This window comes from Ciona intestinalis, unplaced genomic scaffold (assembly GCF_000224145.3).
Source record: "Ciona intestinalis unplaced genomic scaffold, KH HT001123.1, whole genome shotgun sequence".
NCBI lineage: Eukaryota > Metazoa > Chordata > Ascidiacea > Phlebobranchia > Cionidae > Ciona > Ciona intestinalis.
In genome coordinates this window covers 4,538-19,342 of record NW_004191444.1, presented here as the reverse complement: position 1 = coordinate 19,342, position 14,805 = coordinate 4,538, and the positions used below count along the sequence as shown (strand labels likewise).

Sequence of the window (14,805 nt, the reverse complement as noted above, 5' to 3'; positions counted from 1 at the left end):
GAAGGTTTTGTTTTTTGCTGAGCAATACATACAGTCTTCACTCTTACTATTACTGCTGGCACGGAATACCACACAACACACACTGGAATTCTATTCGATTTATTGTTGTCACAAAAACATGCAGGATGATGCAGCAGTAATAGATGGTCAAAGTGATGAAGAACACAAACTGAAAGCCAACGAGTCGCAAGCATGTGACACACGCCTTATTACAGTTGATATGAGCGATATTTCTTCTCGTTATAGAGATGTTTATCCACTTGGATGCGGGTCGAGAGCTTTAATTTTCTCCGCAATTGACCAGCAGTGTAGAAGAAGAGTTGCTGTTAAAAAGGTAGTTTCGGATGGTTGATAAGATAGCTATTTTTTGTTTTGAGGTCATACAGTATTTCTGCCAAATATACTGCAAACATTTTGAACACCTTCGAGCCCTCCGAAAAATCAATTTACTTTAATGAAGAGTAGTATTAAACCATACCAAAAAAATGAAATGCTGAAATGTGATTTATAGCTACCTACAAAGTTTCAAAATCTGAAACAGGTTTGGAACAAAATAAGTTTCAAAACCGCAAAATCAACGGCTGGAGTAAGATGCATTCAATTTTTCGCATAAGAAAAATATTCCTAAAACTTTGATTATTTCTGGTTTCTAAAATACTAAAGAAAATTCAAATTTATTTTCAATTTGGTATAACAAATGCTTCTTCAAGAATATATAAAAAAATGTAAAGTCTGATAAGCTTTATTATGTTTTTATTTTTGATTGAACATGGCCACAAAAATGCTGACTCGGCACTTTTTTCAGTTTAAAAGTTATTTTTTTGTGTTAAACATTAGGTTTGAAAAATTGCCAAGTCAGCATAATTTTGCTTTGTAGATAGGTTCAAGTAAAAAAACTTAAAACATAGTAAGGTTTACATTTTTGCTTTTTTTAAATATATTCACAAAGAAAAAGCATTTATTACACCAAATCCAAAATAAAATTTGTTTTTTTTCTTTAGTAGTTTAGAAACCAAAATCGGTCAAAGTTCAGTGCCCTTTTTCTTATGGGAAATCCTGCATTGTCGAAACAGCCGATTTTTTGAATGGTACTTTTGGGTCACATTTCAGCATCTCTATCCATATACAAATTTTCATTTTTCGTTAGAATTCCTCTTTCATTGATTTAAATTACACATAATGCTTTTACAACCGTATTGTTTTAAATAGATCTTTGTAAAGCAATGTACTCCAAGTCACAAACTAAAACAACTTATACGGGAAATTAGAATTCTACGCAAAATGGACCATGACAATATTGTCCGAATGTATCATGCACTTGCATCATCAAGTTCAAGAGATAATAGCTCTGTAAGTGTTTAGGTTTTATTTAAAGCACACTAAGATCCATGATATTTACTGAAAATGGCAAACAAAGAAAAATAATATAAATATATAAGAATATGTGTTAAAACCAATCCATACTAAATTTATGTTGCAATCCTAAATAACAAAAAACGAAGTGCATGCGATACATCCTTTCTGTGTAGATGTTTACAAATTAAAATCTAAAGCAGTCTATTTTATACTACAGCCAGTAAACATGGCGTCAAATCTATCTTTAAAGAACCAAGTTTCTTTTGATTCTGTTTATATTGGGATGGAATTAATGGACACCGACCTTAGGAATGTAATCAACCACAATCAGCTTTCATCAAACTACATTAAGTTATTTACATACCAGTTGCTAAGGGGACTTAAGGTATGTTTGTTTATATTGGTTTACACATTTAATGTTTCTGCCACATGTGTTTAAAATCATCAAATTTACCTTCAGTATTTTAAGAGGGTAGCTCTGTAACTTATTAAGGTAATAATCCTGGGATAGTCTTTTTAATTCTATTTGTTACTTGCTTATTTGTATTTTGAGTGTTTCTCATTAAGCAATTAAGCGATCTAAATCCTAAATTACATCAGAAGTGCAGTTAACTCTATGTGGTAAAATTTCTCTGTTTGTAAAAGTAAAACTACATAGAATATGTGTATGGTTTAAAATCGCCTCGCAACAGTCAGGTCGGTTTTACACAAACACACACCCAATGACTTAATACACTTTGTTTTTTATTCATTGTTAATGTTTATACTGCTAAGGTTGTGTTTGTAAGTTTTGTTATTGTTGATTAGATAGATATGGTTGTTCTTTCCTAATAACCATATTGTAAAGCATGAACAAAATATCTTAAATATAGTCTAGACAGAGTTTTTGTTGTATTTATTGCTTTACCACTTCAAGGGGCAAACCAACCCAATTTACAATGATAGAGATGCCAGATGTAATTTAAAGATACCAAAGTTTAAATGATAAAGCAGCATCTAGAAAATTCCTATTTTCCTAGAAGAAGCATTCATTGTAACAAATCAAAAAAAGGGATTGTTTTTGTAAATGTTTGTAATGCGTGACATGGGTAACCTGAATTGCAATTGTTATATATTTTGCAATGCACATTCATGAATTGTTATGCGTTAAACTATGAAGCAGACAACCGCATTGTGTTAAAACATTTTTTTTCAGAGGCTGTTTAATTTTTAAAATTTTGGTGGTACCTTAGTTCCTTTTGGGTATGCTGCTTTAATTTTTTAATTGTAACCTACTTACTATCAAATGTTGGGGAAAGTATTGTATGCAGGTTGTATAGTAGGGTGGGGGAAGATGGGACACTTTGTCAGAGGAGACTTTATTTTAATTTTCTTTTTACGGATCCCCATTTAATGATAATTAGGAAAATAAGGTTACAGAATTATTCCACAGTATTATCACGACTTTATAAAACGCCCGTCAAAGCCGATTACTGTTTTTAGATATTAAAAAAAATATGTAAAATAGAAACAGTATACTTTAAACAGGTAAAAAAATGCGAAATAGTAAGGTGCTATTTTTTAATGCTCGCTAAATCATTGTTAAGCCGATGAATTTTTTTAGTTTGCGTGTGTGAACGATTAAACTAGTTTCATAGCTTCATAAAACAACCTTGAATATTTCGTACAGTTTGATTTTGTCTCATAAAACTAGTTTTAGTTTTGTAAAAAAACTCGGAGATATAAGAATGAAGAAAATAGGCAGGGGTCAATAGGACTTTAATTTGAGATAAAAACAACAAAAAAATATTGGTTTAACGTTATATATATGAAGTTTACATGGCAAAGAAACTAGCACAGCCCTTTTAAACTCGGTAGGTTAACTACAAGTTGCAGAATAACTGCTAATGTAAATATATATTTCAATTTAGAGTCCCATCTTCCCCCACATTGTAGTTTTGTATGTTTTCATTGCCAAACTTTGAAAGATTTGCTTTTAATTTATACCTCAGGGGGTTTTCAACTATAAGATTAGATACTGATAGAATTAAAAGATAATATTTCGAAAATATATTCAAAATTTGGTCATTTGCACTCCGTGATAATTTATGAGAAGTGGCTTGTGCCAAAAACAGAGTAGTAATACTCAATTTGTAGGAAAAATAAAAACTTTATCAATGGTTATTATCAATTTTCTGTTATTACAAGTTCATATACATTTGTAGGATATAATATTTATTCATTTATATTCGAACATTACCCATTGTCATTCAAACAATACCAATTGTTAATATGCAATAATATAATGTATAGGTAACATGTTAAAAACTATAGCAGTAGGGCAAGAAAAAGAATGTTTAGACCTAATTTTCAAAGCGTACAGTATTATTTCGTGTTATTTACGTATATTCCTATTTATAAATACACTTAATAATCAAAATTAACAATGATTTTAAACTGTCCCATCTTATCCTGTGAGTTTTCGAAATTGTAAAATTTCACCTGTTGTGCGGATCGCTAAATAGCTCCTCGTGTGTTTTATTATATTTTATTAAATTGGTGTCAATTAATAAAGGAATGATAGTACTAATTCGTGGTATTACCCAAAAACCGTCATCTATTTTGATTTTGGAAATATTTGGCAATATGTGCTTAAGTGTCCTATCTTCCCCCATTGTACTATATATTATGTCATGAAAAGCATATTATGATGAGCCTTGAATATATATTCAATTTAATAGTAATACTATAAAATAATATAGCAATTCAAAAGATTTAATCTTTACTACTAGTAGTAGTATAAGAAGTAATCAATCATTTTAATACTTCAGTGTAATCATTGAACGTAGATAGCCTATATAATATTGCTTTTCCATTTTTCCATTTTTTCTTTTACACTACACAAAACAACTTAAATTAGCAGTTATTAATACCTTCTATTTTATTGATTTTGTTGCTATTTTTATCATTTGTGAATTGAAAATAGATGCAATCATGTCAAGTGGTTTACATATTAAATGCATGCTTAGTCTGAAGTATTTTATATGTACAAAACACACATATATATATAATGTACATTTGCAACTGATTTTGAAGTTAATATGTTTCTGATTCCTGAATACATTCGGCTTTATAACACAAGCCTTTGTTTAAACATTCTAGTCATTGTTCTTGTTACAATAGTCTATTTTTGTCTTAATGATTATTTTCATTTTGTTATGTAGTGTGAGCTATAAGGTAGCCTGTGCTTCCAAATAACCATTGTTCATTACTTTATTCTTGTTTATATTTTACCTACATTGTCAAAAGGAACAGTGGTTTTAATACCACCTGTACATCGACAAGGTTCAATAATATGTTAGCCTTGGTTTTATTTATTACATTCACATGTTGAAATATTTGAGTTATATGCAACTCATTAAATTCTATTGACAATGTACTTTTAAGATTCAACAACACTTTCTATTGATGTTTTATATAGTTGGTATTTTTGTTAAATTGCAGCAGTGTCAGACTCACAATCAGTGTACTTACACTTCTTGGTATTCCATTTCTATATTGTTAACATCAAATTAAAGAAGATACACATTCCTTAAAGCTGTGCTCTCTGGTTTTACAGAATTGCTAATTTATTTGAATAGAAAGAAAACAATAATTGTCTGAGACTCAGACTCTTGAGTAGTTTCTTCCTACCTGTTAGCCATTTTTAGGACAAACAGCCCATACTTTGTATGGTTTACACCTTTACTATTATACTTCAAGTAGCATGTTGTTTAAAATATCCCCCCAACCTAAAATTATATACAGATGGATGGTGCTACTTGTACTTTGTACTAAATATATACCATAGATTTTACATGTATTAGAGTTTGGGGCTTTAGCTTTTATTGTTTTGACATTTTTTAGCTGTGAGACTTTTGGCTATGAAGATCTTAGCTATAATAGTTGATTTATAACAAATGGAAAATTTTTATATTTCACTTCAATACTGCAACAGCTATTCTTCCTTGGTTGTCCCGAATTGCATGGATATTTATGTTTGTCATTGTTTTCTGGATGTTTAGAGTTAGACTTAGAGTCTAAAGTTTACTTTAGACTGTTCTCACTGTTGTATTCTGCCAGTCATTGTCATGCGTTGGTGTTTTTAGTAATGTACTTGTTAAGGCACTGAGCTACAAACACGCACATGGCACATCCCTACAATTTTTAAAGCTTAAACAGGCTTGGTGGAAACTACACTCGTAGTGCGTCATCCTTTGACCGTCGTATATTGCGAATTAGAATCAATATGTTAAACAATATTGCCAAACATTGGCCTCATCTATCCTGCAGTTATCATAACATGTTACTTAGGTCGAAATAGGTTGTTGCCAGTTGCGCTGCTGTTTCAAGATGTTGTTTTTCTTTCAGCCCAGTTTGACTGGATTATAAATAGGATTATTGATATTCTTCTGTATGTTGCACTTACTTTGGAGTGATCAGTGACAAAAATAAACCCCTGATAGAAGAAACTGAAATCGATTTGCCTTCTTTATGACATTATAGTTTCTATCACTTTATGGATGATATTAGCAATTATGTTTGGACTTTAGACTATTATTTTATTCTTTAGTTTGCTTCGAAAATTTCGTGTTAATAAGCCGATGCCTGTTCCAAAACAACTGGTATGGTTCGTTTAATCTGACACTATTATTTTAATTAATTTGCTTCGGTCAAACTTATTTGCTTTGAGTGATGTACGTTTACGCATTTCCTTAAAATACCCGGTCTAACCATTCAACTCGATTATAATTAGTTTAACTAATTATAACTTCGGCCCGCGTCAGATCTACACGATGTCACATAGAAAAGATCATGGAAGCAACTGAGGTTAAACAATTTTATTTATTTAAAACATTCGTCTGGCACCATACAATACCAGCACGTGAATTCAAACTTCAAAATTATTTTAATGTTGTACAAACTATGGTTTAAACGTTTACAATGTACATAATACATTAACATTATAGACAATAGTCAATAGACCAAATTTGAAGGGTGAGTTAGTGGTGTTTTAATAACCTTGGGATGGGTAGTCTCTGCATCGAAAACACTTCGTTCACATAGTTGATGGTTATCTGATCCTCTGACGAAACCGTGCGTCATTCAAATCCAAAAGTTAGAATTCATGTTTATGAAATTATCCGTCGTATAAAAACGTAAATCTGCTTCAATGTCAAAAAGCTCACTATCACAACTTATATTTTTTGTAATGCCTTTTAAGGACTTTTATTTACCCGATCATTAAATGATTGATTTGGTATATAACCGACTTTTCGCAAAAAAACACGAATTAAGCACGTTTGAGATAATGATGATAATAATTACTAAGTAACCGATTTCCAGAAAGAATCGTTCCTATGGAAGTTATTCAAGTTAAACAGGTTTGACCGTATGCATTCTTCTCCGTTTCTCCTGTTTACACAATCTCCGTAAGAACCACCCATGTGACGTAATAGTTAAATTATGTAACGGTAAAAATTCTTGCGGGTCGCCGTTTAAGTTCGAGCACAGTCAGTAGACTCAGTAACACAAGTCTCCAAGAAGATAAGGTTATACAACCTCAATTTATCAATATCTATAAGGTTTCTAAACCAGCGGCAAAGTACGTTTGTGTTAATTCGTATAGGAACGAATATTAAACGATTTTTGCTGATGATTCACATGTTTAGCTTTATCGCCAAAGGCATTTTAACATTCGATATTATCTAATATTTTCTATTATGCACATCTAAACACCGTCGACATAAAATTGTGCCGACGTTACTGAATTCACATTAAAAGTAATTGATCGTAAAATGCGTTTATCGATTTTAACTCGTTTAAACAGTTTGCCAATATCGTATATAATGAGTTATATTAAATCCTTTGTTACTTAGTTACACCCCACGCATCATATATTAAGCGACTGTTTAAATGAAATTTGAAATTCATTCTCGGATTAAACACGAGCAAACGTTTAGTTGTTACCAAATTCGTAACCTTCAGTACTGAGATTATTAAAACCCAAGTAAAACACTTTCCTCTTTTTCCTGACAATTCATAACTCGCAAGCGCTTCAGTGCGTTTTCGGTTGTCAATAACGTTAACGTCTAACGTGTATATTTAAAATATTTTTTTGTTTCAATTTATAAACCACCTAAAATGTGCCATCCGCAGTATTTTCATATTTATATATATATATGTGTATGTGTGTAATATGTGCATTGTGCGTATCATAGGCCAATAGGGTATTATCTACATGGGCGCATATTCTCTGCATAGGCGCATAGTGAACAAAATTATAAATGGAATTAAATTATTATGCAACTTCATGGTAGCTCTTTTCTTTGGCAAAACTGCACATGCTCCTTACCATTAAAACACAGCTAAAAAAATGATTCTTTAGGGATTGTTTTAACAGCTTTACACATTCTCCAATAAAAAGTTTTTTTCAACTTTTTCTTGGTACTGTACGAAGATACGTTATTAAAATACTTCTACGAAACATCGTTATATGTGTTGTTGCTGTTAATACAGATACGTTTGATGGCTTGATGCTATGACATTTGTTGGTCTCTTAATAACCGCTTTCCCTCCCCCAGTACCTACACAGCGCAAACGTTATTCACCGTGATCTTACACCTTCAAATGTTTTTATAAACACTGATACTCTCATGCTGAAGATCGGTGACTTTGGAATTTCCCGAATCTTAGACTCAGAGTACGAACATTCTGTAAGTTTTTAAAAAAATATTTAATTTATCTCTAAAAAATATCATTCGCATGACTTCATTATAATTAGAATAATATAAAGCGTATTCACTGAGCATTAATCAAGCATCTACCATTCATTGATACAGGTCCGAATGTGCCACATTTTGCCTCTCCGTTGTCACCGTTTACTATAACATATTTGGTCGCTTTATGAATCCGGTTTTAACAACCCTGTTAGACTTATATTTTTACAACCGTTGACATTGTATTTATTAACACAGGGTTATTTATCGATGACAACCACTAGTACTTGGTATCAATCACCAGAGATCCTCCTTCATCCTCGTCATTACAATCAAGCAGCAGACATGTGGGCCGCTGGATGTATATTTGCTGAAATGCTTATTGGTTAGTATTGATTCGTTTAAAAGCCAAACACTTTCGTGAAGCAGAATAAAGCAATTAATTTTCTCCTTCGTTTAAAACGTACTGAACTAACTTTAATATTATACTAATAAAATAGAAGTTCCCGGTTTTGCCTTACAATCATTTTTCGTTACGAACTTATTTGTGACGATTTATAAAAATCGTTGACATTCCCATCAGTTTGTTTGGCCATTCAAGTCAAATAGCAATTAAGCTGACGGGTATTGCTCGCACGCAATGGAGATATATTGCTTGTTTCATAATGCTGGTACAATATACACATACACTTTTATGAGCCGCATACTACCTTCAATGTACACAATATGGCACGCAATGTTGACGAGTTAGCAATCACCACCAAATAATTCCACATTTTCAAGCTGTATATTGTGTAGTATAATATGTATGTTTCATTGCAAATATGTGACCCGAAACTTCCGCTTTAATATAAAACTGGACCGTATAGTATTTTTACAGAGCAAAGAAACTTATTTAAATTAAAACATAATTTCCAGGCAAACCACTATTCAACGGCAGCAACGCTATGGAGCAGATTAACCTTATATTGAAATCAGTCGCCGTAACACGGGAGAACTGGTTAAGTGTTACGACAGCTGTTTGTCAAGATGAGAACTGTTGCTTGAATAAAGACGCTTACAACGTACGTGAAAACGGCGGAATACCCCGCCGACCCTTAAGGGACTTGTTGCCAACCTCTAACCACATGGGTAAGATGGTGTGCTTGACTAATATATAGAAGTTAATTAACAAAATGGTCAGGTTATTGAAAAAATATTCTTATTACATACTTTAAAAGTTCAAGGTCAATTTATTGCAACGCTCTGTGTATTTACTTTGTGTTAGCTTTTACGGCCACGTACTTTTCCTATTCGCTTTCATCCATGTCGACCTTTTTCTGTTGATTTCCCGTTATTCTCAGTTTTTTTGAACACATAAAAGCACGATATTTTCATTCAGATTTAATGTATTAAACCCTGACAATATGTTGATAATATGAGGTAAGCCCAAAAACAAAGCACATGCGACATCATGCAATGACGAAAGTAACTGAATGAATGTTTGTGTTTTTGTGTTGGCTGATGTCACCACTGAATAAGAAACTCGTGTTTACTGTTTTGTCAAAATGCTTCCTTATGTATGTGTTTAAATATTATGTCAACATGCCATTGATTGCTTCCGTATCCAAAACATTGGTTGAGAGTTCGGGTAAAATCCTTGTTATACTGGCATATATATTTTAACATGATGTGTTTTATCATAATACTTAACTTACATACTGCTCCCTTTTTATGGCTTATGCACCGTATCAACTCTGTTGTCTAAGTCATTTATCCAGGTTTGTGCTCAAGTTAGTTAATCTATTAAAGCTCATCTGGTAAATTAATATTAACCTGAAAGAACGTCGGTAGGCAAATAAATTTGTCAGAATAACTCTTCTGTTGATGTTATGTTCATGTTATAACTGACAGCAGCAGTTTATATAAGTTGTGTTATAATCGTTCATTGACTTGTAGCTGTGAACCTTTTGAACCAAATGTTGACCTTCGCACAAACGGATAGAGTGACAGCGATTGATGCTTTAATGCATCCCTACCTTGCGTGTTACAGCAACCCGTTTGACGAACCAGTGTGTGGAATGCCGTTTTCACTTGAGGACGAACTCGATGAGATGGATGTTACCAATATAAAGGTTTATTGCTTTAATCAAATCCGTAGTACCTTTTTGCTTTATTAAGACTGTAAGAGCATTTGATTTTGGTTACACGTAGCTTTTGCAATAATATAGACACTAGATGCTAAATTCGAGATGTTTGTCAAAGTAACTGAAGCCTCTCATTTAGTATGTTTTTGCGAAATTTATTATAAACATTTAGACTTGGAGCTGCCTTAGGTGTACGTTTGCAAGCGTTGCAATTGCTTATCAGTTCCACGAATCGTCACAATCTATTCCAGAAAATATCCAAATCGTAAACCTTTGTTTCGAATTTCTAATCTACAATCCACAACAGCTGACGTTTAAATATTTTCAGCAAATAATTTGGAACGAAACTTCAAATTTGTTCAGCGTTCCCAGCAACGAAAGCAACATCGTAGAGACAAGTACAGAAGATTGTGGATTGGTAGGTGTCATGAGTCCTGGTGATAATCGTATCATATTTACTTTCGTGCGACACCTGGAGTTTTACCAGTTAAGCCCTTTCCTAACCATGTACTAGAAATTGTACACTAATACATAGGCCAGGGATGTATTCTACCACTCACAATCGATTTTCAACAATATTCTTATTTTCTGTACCCAATCTTAATTAATTTAGTTATGCGAAAATTAGTTAGTTGGTATGTATTTATAATTACATATACCCTCAGCGGCAATCGTTAAAGGGGTCGGTGTGTACCAACGACAGCTACAAGAATCTTCTTGCACTAGTTCAGTCCAGCACTCATAGTAACGGGAGCAACACAAACAGGGGAATTACAATCTCAGAGTCGGAAGCAAGAACTATTGCTTGTGACTTTGACTACGGAGTGCAGGCAAGTTTTCTTTCATATTAACAACTACATATCTTGTTCTTATAAATAAAAGTAGACAAGGTTAAATTATTCGCCGAATGCCATGAAAAGAAAAAGCGCATATAATGCTTCCAGTATGTTACAAGCATTGTCGCATCCAAGCTTGTATTTCCCTTTTTACCTTCCTCGTCCGCTTCGTGTATTGCTCGCATGTTGTTTATTATTTTTTAATACAATGTTGGTACTCTAAAGCAATTTGTTAAAACGGCTTTATTAGATTTGCGTGGAGTTTAACAACAAAAGTTGATATATAACTGTAGAAACCTATTCTAGATAAACGATGGTTCCATCAACCGTGAGCGAATGTCGATAGATTTTCGTCCAATTACTTCCAGCGCCGGTTGTTTTGATCCCTATAAGTGGGATTCACGTTGCGACAGCAACACACAACAAAAACAACTGACATCTGCTAAAGAAGAACCGGCTAAACTGGGTGCACACGATGGGTAAGTAACCCATTAACATTCTATATTTGTTAGTATTGATGTATTTCCAACAATAAATTTGATTATTGGTTCTTACCGTTTGTAATGCATCAAACCTGGTATATGATGCGGTAGTTTATCATACTAAGCTTAACAAATATATATTTAACATTTTACAGGCACCACCAAGAAGTTGTATCCGACCATGGTTACCACTCAAGTTATTGCTCGTCCAATCTTAGCCATGGTAAGGTTCATGCACACGCACTGTGGAGTCTTTCATCGCCAGATGTTTCAATCGATCACGAACGAACGTCCGGACAGAGAGCAAGTACTCCTGATGTAGGGGAAGCGTCATCACCCTCCGCATTTGAAGAAGGTTAGTGAATAACAAAGACGTGAGCTTTACTTTTACTGCTTTTACATTTTTAACAATACACCAGTTGCGTTTGAAACAAAAAAAGGTTTTATCACAGATCACAACTCGGATTATTCTCGTCATTCCCCAACGCTCAGTTCAGAGGAAAGAGACAGTGACGTCACTACATCAAGTCGACGACGTCATAAAGATGACGTGCCACGTCATCACCAGAGTTACGGCCATCATTACCACCATCATCATCACCATCATCATGGCCACCATCATCACCATAAACATCATAGGTTGGTTGATTTGTTGTTTTATTTATTATCATCATGCAAAATCTTTGTTTAATATTTAAGCATGAATATTTTTATGTAAAATATTTTTTCAAGGTAAAAGGTTTACGCAATTGCTTTTATAAATCTTTGCACTCACCCAATTTTATACTCAGATGATTAACTGAACAAGCTTGAGACCTTCTATATGCATATGTAATAGTGGATGACCTTTGATATTGTCTGACAACTACGACATTATAGCCACAAGTCTCATTAAATTAAATCTAGCACCGACAATAAGAGAATGAAAGTTATATTGTTAATTAAAGAACTCTGCGTCTTCACCGTTATTTAAGATTAGTTTTAGAAACCAAACATCCGCATATAGCCAAACATTTTTATTACAACACGATCTCATCTTACTTGCTACTGCAGATGGTACGTAACTAATAAAAAGTTTAAATATTATGTGCCCCCATATACAGGCACAGCAGTCGACATGGAAGTTTATCATCAGCGAGTGGTGGCAATACATCCCATCAACGCACCAGCAGCAACGAAGCTGAACCATCTTCCGCAAGATGTCACCAAAGACGCTGCTTGGTGAACGACACTGTACCCGAAGTGTTAGAGGAACCAGGATCAGATGTTTCCTCCAACGATCGAATTCTTCCAAAAGATGCACCAGAAAGGAAGAGCAGTAGTAGCGATAGCGACTCGAAAACTGGACGGAAAAAAACTTGCAAGATGTTTCCAAAGTTTTGCAAATCCCGAGTAAAAACGACCACCGGAACGACGGGAGGTTCTGCCCCTGCAGACAGCGGTTTTCACGAACCTTTCAACATTTCAACACCCGCTGTTGAATTAAAACAACGACCTAACACAGCTCGGGAGGGAAAGACTATCAGGGACGGCCCATCTTACACAACTCCGCGATTGCGAACATGCTCCGAAGGAAATAGAAGAAATAATCCGGCGTTGATTTTGCCGAAGTGGAAGCAACTGTTGGAAACAACGACCGATAAATCACCTTTTCTCCACTGCCAATCCCTATCTGACTTTAATCGCATTCACGCCTACTCCGGTGGCAATGACGTCAGCAGTAGTGACGTCACGAGCAGTGACGTATCACTCTCTCCTCCTGGGAAATGCTCCAAGTCGGCAACCCCCAGTTTTCCTAGAAAACGCGTCGAATGTCCTTTTTAAACGTAACGCCGTGTCACTGCACACAGTATCTTCTAACTTAATTACAGCTTGCGCAACGTCGCCATATGGTTACTGTTTGTTTTCGTGCATGTAAATGTTATTAGTATGGTGGGGATTTTTTGGTGCACAAACCAGCTGGCGGATGATGTTTTTTGCAAGCGGTTTGTGACTACACAAATATGGTGAACATTCGCGACGTTCTAATCGCTCGGAGTTTGAAAGGTAAATGAATTTATTCTGCCACTAATTTAAGCAATCGCTACCAGGTACATAATGTATTTGCTTTAGGAATTTTACGCAACTTTTTTATTCGCCCGTTTTTAGAGGATTTTCAGTGTAGGAAATTGTTGTTCTTTATTGTCGGTGCGCGCAAGGTTGTTGCTTGGTACGGCATTCGCCTACCGATTTATGACGTTAGCGATGACGTCAGCGTAATAGGTAATTTTGTTTTGGATGTTTGCACTTCACCGAATGGCGTGCTCCGTCGCGCCAACAACGAATATTTCTTTCTCAGTGTTTGTGTTTATGACTTTGCATCTTTTGGTGCTTGTTACATCGTTTTACTTTTACACTAGTGTGACATTCATCAAACTTAGAAATGCTAGTCTAAATACGTGTGACGGTTTATTAACACAAAACTTATTTATTCTCCTGCTATCAGAGCTTTGCAGGTTTCGCTTTGAAATAAACGCCTCTGCATTCGTATTCGACGACACTGTTTCGTCCTAAATCGCTGTTTTTACTATTCTGCAAGCATCTCATTTCTTGAACCAAGCTTTAAATAAAATGTTCGTCACGAAATTTTGTTCCATGGAGCAGTGAAATGATTATACAGAAAAACATTATATTAAATACAATTTTGAAGAGGCCGAAAGCAGAATTATCTTAAAAAGAACAATTTATTCGGACAAACTGGAACCCAAAGCACTATTTAAGGCGGGTTTACACTAGCGCCTATGGCTGGCGATTCGAGAGACAAAATTTCGATTAGTCAGCACCCGAATTTTTGATGAACCCGATGTGGAGAGTGTGCAACACGCCTACTTTTGGAACAAAGAACCGGTCGGAAGTGTTATAGATTTAACCCTGTAGCAACCACGTGTTACAGTGTGACAGACTGAAAGGCTTATAAGGATACATTTTCTAGGATCACTGACTATAGCTGAATTTATGCGAAAATTAATACAAACCGAAGTGGATCGAAAAGAAGGAATTCAAGCCCACAAAGCTAGAATCCATTCGAGAAAACCTGCAAACGAATATTCTGTCGCAAGTTCCGTGATCAAGTTAACATTCTTTCGCCAGTCATATATATAGTGGGGTGGGGAAAGATGGGACACCTTTGACACATAATAACCAAATATTCTGATCGTGTTTTAAACAATTAACAACGGTCTATGGGAGCCGTGAGGATAAAGTTTTATAAAAAAAATCGTTGAATGTT

At 34.4% G+C, this 14,805-nt stretch overlaps 1 protein-coding gene across 1 annotated transcript; it reads left to right on the top strand.

Moving 5' to 3' along the window:
- On the top strand, positions 1–14,162 carry erk3/4 (mitogen-activated protein kinase). The gene is given in 13 exon segments (NM_001078522.1): positions 1–334; positions 1,210–1,350; positions 1,574–1,741; positions 7,959–8,090; positions 8,352–8,478; positions 9,012–9,224; positions 10,032–10,207; positions 10,548–10,637; positions 10,885–11,049; positions 11,362–11,534; positions 11,693–11,892; positions 11,990–12,176; positions 12,641–14,162. Coding segments are annotated over 13 exon segments (2,709 nt in total). The 5' UTR covers positions 1–118; the 3' UTR covers positions 13,362–14,162.
- Positions 14,163–14,805: the final 643 nt, after the last annotated feature.